General features: G+C 43.2%; 1 protein-coding gene across 1 annotated transcript in view; it reads left to right on the forward strand.

Moving 5' to 3' along the window:
• cd2ap (CD2-associated protein) overlaps nucleotides 1-15,330 on the forward strand; it is a 189,629-nt gene that overhangs the window by 123,760 nt on the left and 50,539 nt on the right. Inside the window, exons 11-12 of the mRNA XM_061894082.1 lie at nucleotides 2,411-2,447; nucleotides 11,819-11,878. Coding sequence (XP_061750066.1) covers nucleotides 2,411-2,447; nucleotides 11,819-11,878 — 97 coding nt within the window. The remainder of the gene's footprint in view (nucleotides 1-2,410; nucleotides 2,448-11,818; nucleotides 11,879-15,330) is intronic.

The following is a 15,330-nucleotide window of genomic DNA, read 5'->3' on the forward strand; positions in this document are numbered from 1 at the left end:
GCACATTTAATAAAAAAAACATTATGGTCTTACCTTGACTTATAACTGAAGTCCATGCCAGCTCCTTCTGATCAAAATCATCGATAACTTGTTTATAGAAGTCTTCCTTATCTTTCTTCAGATTTAAAAGTCTCGATGGAGATCTTCCTTTATTACCTCCTGCTTCGATTGAAAGTCCAGTTTAGAAAACTGCTATCAGAAGGTCCGTCATATCCGTCCCAGCACATATCACGTGACTCATTGTCACTTTCGCAGCCAAGTAGTCGCAAGAGCTCGCAACCGGTTGGTAGAGCGGCCGTGCCAGCAACTTGAGGGTTGCAGGTTCGATTCCCGCTTGTACCATCCTAGTCACTGCCGTTGTGTCCTTGGGCAAGGCACTTGACCCACCTGCTCCCAGTGCCACCCACAGTGGTTTAAATGTAACTTAGATATTGGGTTTCACTATGTAAAGCGCTTGGAGTCACTAGAGAAAAGCGCTATATAAATATAATTAAAAAAAAATAAATAAAAAAGAAGGATCACTAGCGCCCTCTACCACCAGGAGGCGGGAGTCATTTAATGACTCATATTTGACACACGCAGCTACCGTATAGTGACGGTTTGATACTTTTATTAGTAGATTGCACAGTACAGTACATATTCCGTACAATTGACCACTAAATAGTAACACCCCAATAAGTTTTCTAACTTGTTTAAGTCGGGGTCCACGTTAATCAAGTCATGGCAACGGTCTCAAGCCGTTGTCTTGTGGGTTCCCAGGACCACCAAGGAAGGACATGGCTTGAGCAGTTTGACTTGGTTTATTTTTCAATAAAATCTCAGTCCAGGTTGCGATTCCGCTCCTCCCCTCCGCTCGTTCGCCGTCTCTTCACCGCCATCATGGACCGTTGGCTCCACCTCTCCACAGGTATATTAATAAAACATAGCTGCTTACTGTTCTTGTTCAATAGCTTGGACCTTAAATCCTACTGAATAGCTCTTAATCTTCTTCCCTTTATGCGATTTCAAATGACCGGTATTGGTATCAACCTCCTCCGTTTTGAAAATGATGACAGGGGAAGTGTCACGAGTTGGACCCGGCGGCAATTCAAGGAAATACGGTTTATACAGTGGGGCAAAAAAGTATTTAGTCAACCAGCGATTGTGCAAGTTCTCCCACTTCAAAGGATGAAAGAGGTCTGTCATTTTCATCATAGGTACACTTCAACTGTGAGAGACAGAATGTGGAAAAACATCTAGGAATTTTAAATAATTTATTTGTAAATGATGGTGGAAAATAAGTATTTGGTCAACCATTCAAAGGAGGTTTTGGTTCAAAATCTCACGATACATGGCCCCATTCGTTCTTTCCTTAACACGGATCAATCGTCCTGTCCCCTTAGCAGAAAAAACAGCCCCAAAGCATGATGTTTCCACCCCCATGCTTCACAGTAGGTATGGTGTTCTTGGGATGTAACTCAGTATTCTTCTCCCACTTAAAATGATGACAGAGGTCTGTAATTTTCATCATAGGTTCACTTCAACTGTGAGAGACAGAATGTGGAAAAAAAATCCAGGAATTCACATTGTAGGAATTTTAAAGAATTTATTTGTAAATTATGGTGAAAAATAAGTATTTGGTCAACCATTCAAAGGAGGTTTTGGTTCAAAATCTCATGATACATGGCCCCATTCATTCTTTCCTTAACACGGATCAATCGTCCTGTCCCCTTAGCAGAAAAAACAGCCCCAAAGCATGATGTTTCCACCCCCATGCTTCACAGTAGGTATGGTGTTCTTGGGATGTAACTCAGTATTCTTCTCCCACTTAAAATGATGACAGAGGTCTGTAATTTTCATCATAGGTTCACTTCAACTGTGAGAGACAGAATGTGGAAAAAAAATCCAGGAATTCACATTGTAGGAATTTTAAAGAATTTATTTGTAAATTATGGTGAAAAATAAGTATTTGGTCAACCATTCAAAGGAGGTTTTGGTTCAAAATCTCACGATACATGGCCCCATTCATTCTTTCCTTAACACGGATCAATCGTCCTGTCCCCTTAGCAGAAAAACAGCCCCAAAGCATGATGTTTCCACCCCCATGCTTCACAGTAGGTATGGTGTTCTTGGGATGCAACTCAGTATTCTTCTTCCTCCAAACACGACGAGTTGAGTTTATACCAAAATGGATACATGGATGATACAGCAGAGGATTGGGAGAATATCATGTGGTCAGATGAAAGCAAAATAGAACTTTTTGTATTGTATTGTATTGTATTCTCAGGTGTGAAATGATGGAACTGTAGAGTCCTCAATCTACTTTGGTGTTCCTCTACATGTTTCAATATTTATGAAAAGACTTTGTCTCCTAATGAGTTTGACAACTCTTTTAGACACCTAATCTTCACTTCCTCTTGTTTCCTTTCAGAAACCGAAGAAGCCACCTCCACCTTCAAAAACCATAGGTAAGGATGTTTGTATTGTGGACTTAGAGAAGGGACCAAGAACTGCACATTGGAGCTTTTTTGCCCATCACTCACAATCTCTACATGAGACAAAACAACCTCACATTCCCTTTTTCTCTGCATTCTACTTTGTGAAAAATGACTAGCAAGGGGTGGCTAACAATGGTACATAATCACAAGTCTTTTAAAATGCTTCACAAACTCACAACATCCGGGCAAGGAAAAACTCAAAAGACACAAATTAGGGAAAATGAATAAACCTTGAGTAAGGGTGGAGGGTTCACTGTCTACAGCCTTGAGTGATGTGGAGTGGGTTTAGTCTTCATTGAATTGTTTTATTGATGCACCAACAGGGGATCTTCTTGTGGGCTCAGTCCCCCTCTGCAGCAAAACTTGGGTCAGCTAGCACTGAACCGAGCCTGCTACCTTTCCGGAAATGATCTGTGGCCACCTGGTATCTTAGAGGGGGGACAGACTCTGCAGCAAAACTTGGGTCCGGTAGCACTGAACTTAAACTGCTACCTTTCCAGAAATGATCTGTGGCCACCTGGTATCTTAGAGGGGGGACAGACTCTGCAGCAAAACTTGGGTCAGCTAGCACTTAACTTAGACTGCTAACGTTCCAGAAATGATCTGTGGCCACCTGGTATCTTAGAGGTGGGACAGACTCTGCAGCAAAACTTGGGTCAGCTAGCACTGAACTTAGACTGCTAACGTTCCAGAAATGATCTGTGGCCACCTGGTATCTTAGAGGGGGGACAGACTCTGCAGCAAAACTTGGGTCAGCTAGCACTGAACTTAGACTGCTACCTTTCCAGAAATGATCTGTGGCCACCTGATATCTTAGAGGGGGGACAGACTTTGCAGCAAAACTTGGGTCAGCTAGCACTGAACTTAGACTGCTAACGTTCCAAAAATTATCTCTGGCCACCTGGTATCTTAGAGGCGGGACAGACTCTGTAGCAAAACTTGGGTCAGCTAGCACTGAACTTAGACTGCTAACGTTCCAAAAATTATCTCTGGCCACCTGGTATCTTAGAGGCGGGACAGACTCTGTAGCAAAACTTGGGTCAGCTAGCACTGAACTTAGACTGCTACCTTTCCAGAAATGATCTGTGGCCACCTGGTATCTTAGAGGCGGGACAGACTCTGTAGCAAAACTTGGGTCAGCTAGCACTGAACTTAGACTGCTACCTTTCCAGAAATGATCTGTGGCCACCTGGTATCTTAGAGGGGGGACAGACTTTGCAGCAAAACTTGGGTCAGCTAGCACTGAACTTAGACTGCTACCTTTCCAGAAATGATCTGTGGCCACCTGGTATCTTAGAGGGGGGACAGACTTTGCAGCAAAACTTGGGTCAGCTAGCACTGAACTTAGACTGCTACCTTTCCAGAAATGATCTGTGGCCACCTGGTATCTTAGAGGGGGGACAGACTTTGCAGCAAAACTTGGGTCAGCTAGGACTGAACTTAGACTGCTACCTTTCCAGAAATGATATATGGCCACCTGGTATCTTAGAGGGGGGACAGACCGTGCAGCAAAACTTGGGTCAGCTAGCACTGAACTTAGACTGCTACCGTTCCAAAAATGATCTGTGGCCACCTGGTATCTTAGAGGTGGGACGGACTCTGTAGCAAAACTTGGGTCAGCTAGCACTGAACTTAGACTGCTACCTTTCCAGAAATGATCTCTGGCCACCTGGTATCTTAGAGGGGGGACAGACTGCAGAAAAACTTGGGTCAGCTAGCACTGAACTTTAGACTGCTAACGTTCCAGAAATGATCTGTGGCCACCTGGTATCTTAGAGGGGGGACAGACTCTGTAGCAAAACTTGGGTCAGCTAGCACTCAACTTAGACTGCTACCTTTCCAGAAATGATCTGTGGCCACCTGGTATCTTAGAGGGGGGACAGACTCTGTAGCAAAACTTGGGTCAGCTAGCACTGAACTTAGACTGCTACCGTTCCAAAAATGATCTGTGGCCACCTGGTATCTTAGAGGTGGGACGGACTCTGTAGCAAAACTTGGGTCAGCTAGCACTGAACTTAGACTGCTACCTTTCCAGAAATTACCTCTGGCCACCTGGTATCTTAGAGGGGGGACAGACTCTGCAGAAAAACTTGGGTTCGCTAGCACAGAACTTAGACTGCTACCTTTCCAGAAATGATCTGTGGCCACCTGGTATCTTAGAGGGGGGACAGACTCTGTAGCAAAACTTGGGTCAGCTAGCACTCAACTTAGACTGCTACCTTTCCAGAAATGATCTGTGGCCACCTGGTATCTTAGAGGTGGGACGGACTCTGTAGCAAAACTTGGGTCAGCTAGCACTGAACTTAGACTGCTACCTTTCCAGAAATGATATATGGCCACCTGGTATCTTAGAGGGGGGACAGACCGTGCAGCAAAACTTGAGTCAGCTAGCACTGAACTTAGACTGCTACCGTTACAGAAATGATCTGTGATATCCTGGTATCTGAGAGGGGGGACAGACTCTGCAGCAAAACTTGGGTCAGCTAGCACTGAACTTAGACTGCTACCTTTCCAGAAATGATCTGTGGCCACTTGGTATCTTAGAGGGGGGACAGACTAGAAAATCCTCTGGTGTAAAAAGGGGATCATTAAGTCCAAACGACTGGTCCATGCCACTATTATACAGGTGATATGCATGAACTTTTCCTATCTCAACAAGGCAATACAGAAGCAGCTCAAGCTAATTATTATTTTCATTCAGCAAAGTTATTAGCAGCTCGGGCTAGCTAGTAGTTTGTGGTCAAAGGAGCAATGTGAGCAATACAGAATGTCACAAGAAAAGTAGTTCTTGACAATAAAAATGTTGTGTTACGGCATGTAAATGAGGGTTGTTGACTTTTTATTCATTGTGTTTCCAGTGCTTCTTGGGCGGAATAGATGAATACCAATGACCTACAATTTTCTAGAACTGGTTGACGTGTGTTCTTGTTTCACTCAGCGATTGTGGATGATAATCAGCAACATTTTTAAATGTAAACATTTTGATTATTCGACACAACTTACCTTTTAGTTAGTTAGAAAATATAATGAACTCTTAATTGCTTGTATTCTGACATGTGACTTCTTGGTCAACTAAGCCTGCAAACTATCTAAGCACGCAAGGGGCCAGGATCTTCCTGCAAAAAGCAGATAGCAGCAACAAATCCAACAATGCAATGGAATAGATCCCTGTATGTTATTAAAAACAGATCTGTGGAGTGATGTCCAGGATTATCTGTCGGTGGAGTTCCCAGACATATTGAACCATCTTGTGCTCCGACTTCATTCTACACTAGAGGACAGATTGAAAAACCTGGCGGTCTACAACTTGTTAGTAAATGTCTGGGGGAAGGACATTGGATTTAAGACCATCCCAGATAAATCAGGGATGTTTTTTGCTCGGGTAAGGTTGCATTTCATAATTCAACTTTGTGTCCCGCGTCCACGTAAACAGAGAAAAGTGTAGCACCTGCATATCTATTTAAAGGGGAACATTATCAGCAGACCTATGTAAGCGTCAATATATACCTTGATGTTGCAGAAAAAAGACCATGTATTTTTTTAACCGATTTCCGAACTCTAAATGGGTGAATTTTGGCGAATTAAACGCCTTTCTGTTTATCGGTCTTTTAGCGATGACGTCAGTACGTGACGTCAGCGAGGTAACACACCCGCCATTTTCATTTTCACATTACAAACACCGGGTCTCAGCTCTGTTATTTTCCGTTTTTTCGACTACTTTTTGGAACTGTGGAGACATCATGCCTCGTCGGTGTGTTGTCGGAGGGTGTAACAACACTAACAGGGAGGGATTCAAGTTGCACCACTGGCAAGAAATCTACCGCCAGACCCCCATTGAATGTACCAGAGTGTCTCCACATTTGACGGGCGATGCTAAGACAGACATGGCACAGAGATGTATGGATAACCTGCAGATGCATTTGCAACGATTAAGTCAACGAAATCACAAAGGTGAGTTTTGTTGATGTTGTTAACTTATGTGCTAATCAGACATATTTGGTCGCGGCATGACTGCCAGCTAATTGATGCTAACATGCTACGCTAATCGATGCTAACATGCTATTTACGCTAGCTGTATTTACATTTGAAACTATATACCCACATTTAATGCGAAACAAACACTTACCAATCGACGGATTTAAGTTGCTCCAGTGTCACAAGATGCGAAAGTCCTGATCGTTTGGTCCGCACATTTTTACCGGCGATGCTAATACGGCAGCCATGCTATGGGCCACTTCATTAGGTACACCCAAGCTATGGCCGAATAGCGTCAAAAGTTATTCGCTTCAATTTCTTCTTCAATTTCGTTTTCGCTATCTGCCTCCATACTCCGACCATCTGTTACAATACATGCGTAATCTGTTGAATCGCTTAAGCCGCTGAAATCCGAGTCTGAATCCGAGCTAATGTCGCTATATCTTGCGGTGGTAACCGCCATGTTGTTTGTATTGGCAGCCCTGTATGACGTCACAGGGAAATGGATAGTCGCAACGCAAATAGCGAAAATCAAGAACTTTAAAACTTTTTTTTAGGGATATTCCGGGATGGGTAAAATTTTGAAAAAAACTTCGAAAAATAAAACAAGCCACTAGGAACTGATTTTTATTGTTTTTAACCCTTTTGAAATTGTGATAATGTTATAATGTTCCCCTTTAACCATTACTCAATCATCGCCATACTTGATTTTTGTCCTGTATTACTCTCACATATTTGTGTACAAAATAAGAAGGGAGACATAGAAGTACTTTTCCTGACAAAGTAGCATTGACTCTGACTTTCTAGTTTCCGTTTGTTCAAAGTTAAAATACAAGTAATATCAAGATAATACTTCAATGGGAAATACTAAAGAAGTAAAGTATTTTAAAAACATATAAGACAAACATTTAACCAAGTGATCGTTGCAAACTAGTTTGATCTTGGACTTTGCTCCATCGTAGATAGTCTTTTGTCCCATAGTGACATAGTTGCAGTGCAGGTTTTTACATACAGTAACAGAAGTAAAACATAATAAAAAACAAAACAATAGTAATTAACACTACATATTGTTCATTAACCAAATCTGATCCTATGTCACAGTAGAAACTGTTACACATAGACATGGTCAACAAAACCAAATTTGATCCCATGTCACAGTGGAAACTGGCTCTACCACAGAGACATGGTCAACAAAACCAAATCTGATCCTGTCACACCGGAAACTGGCTGTACCACAGAGACATGGTCAACAAAACCAAATCTGATCCTATGTCACAGTAGAAACTGTTACACATAGACATGGTCAACAAAACCAAATCCGAACCTATGTCACAGTAGAAACTGGCTGTACCACATAGACATGGTCAACAAAACCAAATTTGATCCTATGTCACAGTAGAAACTGCAACACATTGACATGGTCAACAAAACCAAATCTAATCCTATGTCACAGTAGAAACTGCAACACATTGACATGGTCAACAAAACCAAATCTTATCCTATGTCACAGTGGAAACTGGCTCTACCACAGAGACATGGTCAACAAAACCAAATCTGATCCTATGTCACAGTAGAAACTATCTGTTACACATAGACATGGTCAACAAAACCAAATCTGATCCTATGTCACAGTAGAAACTGCAACACAGACATGGTCAACAAAACCAAATATGAACCTATGTCACAGTAGAAACTGGCTGTAACACATAGACATGGTCAACAAAACCAAATCTGAACCTGTCACAGTGGAAACTGGCTGTACCACAGAGACATGGTCAACAAAACCAAATTTGATCCTATTTCACAGTGGAAACTGACTGTAACACATAGACATGGTCAACAAAACCAAATCTGATCCTATGTCACAGTGGAAACTATCTGTAACACATAGACATGGTCAACAAAACCAAATCTGATCCTATGTCACAGTGGAAACTATCTGTAACACATAGACATGGTCAACAAAACCAGATCTGATCCTATGTCACAGTGGAAACTGGCTGTAACACATAGACATGGTCAACAAAACCAAATCTGAACCTATGTCACAGTGGAAACTGGCTGTACCACAGAGACATGGTCAACAAAACCAAATTTGATCCCATGTCACAGTGGAAACTGGCTCTACCACAGAGACATGGTCAACAAAACCAAATCTGATCCTGTCACAGTGGAAACTGGCTGTAACACATGGACATGGTCAACAAAACCAAATCTAATCCTATGTCACAGTAGAAACTGGCTGTAACACAGACATGGTCAACAAAACCAAATCTGATCCTATGTCACAGAGGAAACTGTAACAAATAGACATGGTCAACAAAACCAAATGTGATCCTATGTCACAGTGGAAACTGTAACACATAGTCATGGTCAACAAAACCAAATAAGACCTTTGGGATCCAGACATAAGGCCAACGTGTAATGATGATCAACAATTTTGGATCTTATGGTAGTTTGTTGACGTAGCTGTCCTCCATTTGTGCATACTTAATATTTTCTGTTGACATATACAATTATTTATACTCTTAACTAACAGAAGATTTTGTAGTTTTGGATTAAACAACTGTGCAAGTTCAAAAACTAGGGTGGGGCCATTCAACAGTATCTGTATTGTGCCCTGAGCCCAAGTTCATGCCTTTGAAGGCAGCTGCGGTCAAGGAAGTGTACCTTCCCTGAGCATGGTGCATAATGAGTATTTTAGTGTGAGTGTACCTTCCCTGAGCATGGTGCATAATGAGTATTTTAGTGTGAGTGTACCTTCCCTGAGCATGGTGCATAATGAGTATTTTAGTGTGAGTGTACCTTCCCTGAGCATGGTGCATAATGAGTATTTTAGTTTGAGTGTACCTTCCCTGAGCATTGTGCCTAATGAGTATTTTAGTGTAAGTGTACCTTCCCTGAGCATGGTGCATGATGAGTATTTTAATATAAGTGTACCTTCCCTGAGCATTGTGCCTAATGAGTATTTTAGTGTAAGTGTACCTTCCCTGAGCATGGTGCATGATGAGTATTTTAGTGTGAGTGTACCTTCCCTGAGCATGGTGCATAATGAGTATTTTAGTTTGAGTGTACCTTCCCTGAGCATTGTGCCTAATGAGTATTTTAGTGTAAGTGTACCTTCCCTGAGCATGGTGCATAATGAGTATTTTAATATAAGTGTACCTTCCCTGAGCATTGTGCCTAATGAGTATTTTAGTGTAAGTGTACCTTCCCTGAGCATGGTGCATAATGAGTATTTTAATATAAGTGTACCTTCCCTGAGCATGGTGCATAATGAGTATTTTAGTGTAAGTGTACCTTCCCTGAGCATGGTGCATAATCAATCAATCAATCAATGTTTACTTATATAGCCCTGAATCACTAGTGTCTCAAAGGGCTGCACAAACCACAACACAAACCACTACGACATCCTCGGTAGGCCCACATAAGGGCAAGAAAAACTCACACCCAGTGGGACGTCGGTGACAATGATGACGATGAGAACGGGGTACGCTTTTTTGGAGCCTTTTTTAACTTTAGCTGTGCTATTTTATCAATGGTTTCGCGCAGGGCGTCGTTAAAGTTGTTAGTGAGGTTATCAATAGAGTCCACATACTTTGGGAATGGTGCCATTACCGAGAGCAGTAGGTCAGCAAGAGTTGTCGTTATGGCCGTATTAATGTTGCGGCTGCTATAGAAGTTATTATTATTATTAGTTTGACGAACATGCGTCTGAACCTCAAATTTTATAAGGTAATGATCGGACAATACTTTAGTATACGGGAGTATCGTAACTTTGGAAACGGTGATACCCCATGACAAGCACTAGGTCTATCGTATTACCGTTGCAATGCGTGGGTTCATTTATTATTTGTGTAAGACCACAGCTATCAATTATAGTCTGGAGCGCTACGCACGGTGGGTCCGATGTGGTATTCATATGGATATTGAAGTCCCCCATTATGATTATGTTATCGGCGTGCGTCACTAGATCAGCAACAAACTCTGAGAATTCATTGATAAAGTCCGAATAGGGCCCTGGGGAGCGGTAGATAACAGCCAATCCAATCCAATCCACTTTATTAATATAGCACATTTAAACAACAATAACGTTTCCAAAGTGCTGCACAGCCATGTTAAAAACAATATTATGCTCCACCAATGACTGAATAAAACAAAAAATGAATAAAAATAAAACCAATAAAAACAATACAAAAACAAATATGATTAAAAAATATTTTAAAGGGTAAAATCAATTAAAACAGTAAAATAGAAATCAAAGTGTATAAAAAAACACAGAGGACAACAGAGGACAGAGGACCACACAACTCACGTAGTGTTAAAAGCCAAAGAATAAAAGTGGGTCTTAAGACGAGACTTAAAACACTCCACTGTGGAAGCAGTTTGAACATGGAGCGGCAGAGTGTTCCAGAGCTTAGGGCCGACCACAGAGAAGGCCCTGTCTCCCCTGGTCTTAAGTCTGGTCTTGGGCACCAAGAGCTGGAGCTGGCTTTCGGACCTCAGAGCGCGTGCAGGAACGTAAATTTGGATGAGGTCCGAGATATATTGAGGTGCCAGTCCATGTAAAGATTTAAAAACAAACAGCAATGTTTTAAATTCAATTCTAAAATGATCAGGGAGCCAGTGCAAACTCTGAAGAATTGGGGTTATATGCTGGCGTTTTCGGGCCCCTGTTAAAAGTCCTGCTGCCTCGTTCTGGACTAACTGCAACCGGGAGAGAGCCAGTTGTAGAGGCAGCGGTGTGACAGCCCTCATAGTAAGCACCTCAAACGATTTATATTTATTATTTATGTTAGGACTAAGGTTAAAGTTTTCGTTGTATATTAGTGCGACCCCCCCACCCCTTTTAAGGGGACGGGCAATATGCGCATGTGTAAAGTTAGGAGGACATGCCTCATTTAGCGCAAAAAAGTTGTTTGGTTTAAGCCAGGTTTCGCTGAGACCGATGAAGTTAAGATTGTTGTCTCTGATGATATCATTAACTAACAACGTTTTGGGAGACAATGATCTTATGTTTAAAAAACCTATATTATAGGTAGTGGGCTGTTTTAGGGAATTTTTGATCAAATTATCCTTAGTAGCAATATTAATAATGTTGTATTAATACACATTATTTATTATTATTTATTATTATTATTATTTATTATTATTTATTATTATTGTATTAATAATGACTATTTTAGTGTGAGTGTACCTTCCTGTTAGCTTCCTCATTTTTAATATTTCTTCATGTTGTAGTGGGTCATTGTTGGCACAACACAACCTTTCTTGTTAGTGCTGGGAATTGTTGGGCTTTGATCTCTGCCAATGTGCTTGTCTTTATTCTGCTGTCAGAACAACCTCTGCTCATGATTCCTTTGCAGCTCTCAAACCAGAGGTTCCCAGCCCCGACAAAAAGCCACATATCAGGCCAGAGGACAAAGGTACAAATTTCACTCTTAATTGCTCCCACATGCACCATTTTGGGAAGTTATCAACTTTATCAGCGATAAATCAAGATCTGTGCGGACTGAGGCACCATTTATAGAATGTTGCACTGCTTTAGGACATCATTTTTAAATAGTAGAAGAACATGATTGGGTCTCGTACTAAAACAAACACACGCGTAGACGATTAAATCAAAATAAACAAACCACGCAAGGTATTCCCAATTTGCTGGATAAATGAGAAACGCTTATCTGAAATGAAAATGTGTGAGAGCAAGGTGGTCAGAAACATGAACTAGTATATTCCATCAGGCAAATACTTCTAAGCACTTGGAAAAGAAAACATGCAATCAAAAATCACAGAAGAAATGGAAACTATTTAAAATGAGCTTCACTCACCAACTGAATATAAAAAATACCAATGATGTATTACTGCAGACCTTCCAGAATTTCATAATCCAAACTGGCTGCACATGACAAATACAAACCCCGTTTCCATATGAGTTGGAAAATTGTGTTAGATGTAAATATAAACAGAATACAATGATTTGCAAATCCTTTTCAACCCATATTCAGTTGAATATGCTACAAAAACAACATATTTGATGTTCAAACTGTTAGTTTTTTATTTTTTTTTGCAAACAATCATTAACTTTGGAATTTGATGCCAGCAACATGTGACAAAGAAGTTGGGAAAGGTGGCAATAAATACTGATAAAGTTGAGAAATGCTCATCAAACACTTATTTTGGAACATCCCACAGGTGAGCAGGCTAATTTTGAAACAGGTGGGTGCCATGATTGGGTATAAAAGCAGCTTCCATGAATTGCTAAGTAATTCACAAACAAGGATGGGGCAAGGGTCACCACTTTGTAAGCAAATAGTCGAACAGTTTTAGAACAACATTTCTCAACGAGCTATTGCAAGGAATTTAAGGATTTTACCATCTACGGTCCGTAAAATCATCAAAAGGTTCAGAGAATCTGGAGAAATCACTGCACGAAAGCGATGATATTACGGACCTTTGATCGGCTGCAAACCGATCCAATGAGAGCTGAAGATCCTGGCCAAATGAAGCCATCAAGACCACATCATCTGCAAAAAGGAGAGGCCTAATCCTGCAGCCACCAAACCAGATTCCTTTAACGCTTTGACTGCGCCTAGAAATTCTGTCCATAAAAGTTATGAACAGAATCGTTGACAAAGGGCGGTCTTGGCGGAGTCCAACCGTCACTGGAAACTGGTCCGTCTTACTGTCGGCAATGCGGACCAAGTTCTGACACTGATCGTACAAAGTGCGAACCGCCACAATCAGACAGTCCAGTACCCCATACTCTCTGAGCACTCCCCACAGGACTTCCCGGGAGACACGGTCAAATGCCTTCTCCAAGTCCACAATGCACATGTAGACTGGTTGGGCAAAGTCCCATGCATCCTCAAGGACCCTGCAGAGAGTATAGAGCTGGTCTACCGTTCCACAACCAGGACAAAAACCACACTGTTCCTTCTGGATCCAAGGTTCGACTATCCGGCATAGCCTCCTCTCCAGTTGACCTGAATAAATATTACCCGGAAGGCTGAGGAGTGTGAGCCCACAATAGCTGGAACACACCCTCCGGTTCCCCTTCTTAAAGAGAGGAACCACCATCCTGGTCTGCCAATCCAGAGGTGCTGGCCCCGTTGTCCACGCGATGTTCCAGAGTCATGTCAAGCAAGACAGCCTCACAGCATCCAGAGCCTTAAGAAACTCCGGGCGGATCTCATCCACCCCCGGGGCTTTGCCACCGAGGAGCTTTTTAACTACCTCGGCAACCTCAGCCCCAGAAATAGGAGAGTCCACCACAGATTCCTTGGGCACTGATTCCCCGTAGGAACACATGTTGGTGGGATTGAGGAAGTTTTCGAAGTAATCCCTCCACCTATCTACAACAGCCGCAGTAGAGATCAACAGAACACCATCCTCACCATACACGGTGTTGACAGTGCACTGCTTCCTCCTCCTGAGGCGGCGGATGGTGGTCCAGAATCGCTCCGATCCCGTCCGGAAGTCGTTTTCCATAGCTTTCCCAAACTCCTCCCATGTCCGAATTTTTACCACCGTGACCGCTGAAGCCGCACTTCGCTTGGCCTGTCGGTACCTGGCCGCTGCCTCTGGGGTCCATCCATCCATCCATTTCCTATCGCTTATTCCCCTTTGGGGTCGCAGGGGGCGTCGGTGCCCATCTCAGCTACAATCAGGCGGAAGGCGGAGTACTCCCTACACAAGTCGCCCCCTCATCACAGGCCTCTGGGGTCCCACGAGCCAAAAGGATCCGATAGGACTGCTTCTTCAGATTGACGGCATCCCTTACCCACCAGCGGGTTCTAGGATTACCGCCACGAGAGGCACCAACAACCTTGCATCCACAGCTCCAATCAGCCGCCTCGACAATAGAGGTGCGGAACATGGTCCACCCGGACTCAATGTCCAGCACCTCCCTCGTTACCTGTTCAAAGTTCTTCCGGAGGTGGGAATTGAAACTTTCTCTGACAGGAGACTCTGCCAGACGTTCCCAGCAGACCCTCACAATGCGTTTGGGCCTGCCAGGTCTGTCCGGCATCCTCCCCCACCATCGCAGCCAGCTCACCACCAGGTGGTGATCAATAGAAAGCTCCGCCCCTCTCTTCACCCGAGTGTCCAAAACATGAGGCCACAAATCCGATGACTACAAAGTCCATCATTGAACTGCGACCTAGGGTGTCCTGGTGCTAAGTGTATATATGGGACACCCTTATGTTTGAACATGGTGTTTGTTATAGACAATCCGTGACAAGCACAAAAGTCCAATAATAAAGCACCACTTAGGTTCAGATCCGGGCGGGTATTCTTCCCAATCACGCCCCTCCAGCTTTCACTGTCGTTCCCAACATGAGCGGGAAGTCCCCCAGCAGAAAAAGGTAATCACCTGAGGGAGCACTCTCCAGTACTCCCTCAAAGGAATCCAAAAAGAGTGGGTACTCTGAGCTGCTGTTTGGTGCGTAAGCACAAACAACACTCAGGAACCGTCCCCCCCACCAGAAGGGCGGAGGGAAACTACCCTCTCGTCTACTGGGTTGAACTCCAACGTGCAGGCTTCGAGCCGGGGGACAACAAGAATTCCCACCCCAGCCCGTTGCCTCTTACTCCCGGCAACGCAAGAGTGGAAGAGAGTCCAGCCCCTCTCGAGAGAACTGGTTCCAGAGCCCTTGCTGGGCGTCGAAGTGAGTCCAACTTTATCTATCCGGAACTTCTCCATCTCGCGCACCAGCTCAAGCTCCTTCCCCCCAGCGAGGTGACGTTCCACGTCCCAAGAGCTAGCTTATGTATACGAGGATCGGACCGCCAAGTGCCCTGCCTTCGGCTGCCGCCCAGTTCACATCGCGGCCAACTTCTATGGCCCATCCCATGAGTGGTGAGCACATTGGAGGGG

This window comes from Nerophis ophidion, linkage group LG03 (assembly GCF_033978795.1).
Source record: "Nerophis ophidion isolate RoL-2023_Sa linkage group LG03, RoL_Noph_v1.0, whole genome shotgun sequence".
Classification (NCBI taxonomy): Eukaryota; Metazoa; Chordata; class Actinopteri; order Syngnathiformes; family Syngnathidae; genus Nerophis; species Nerophis ophidion.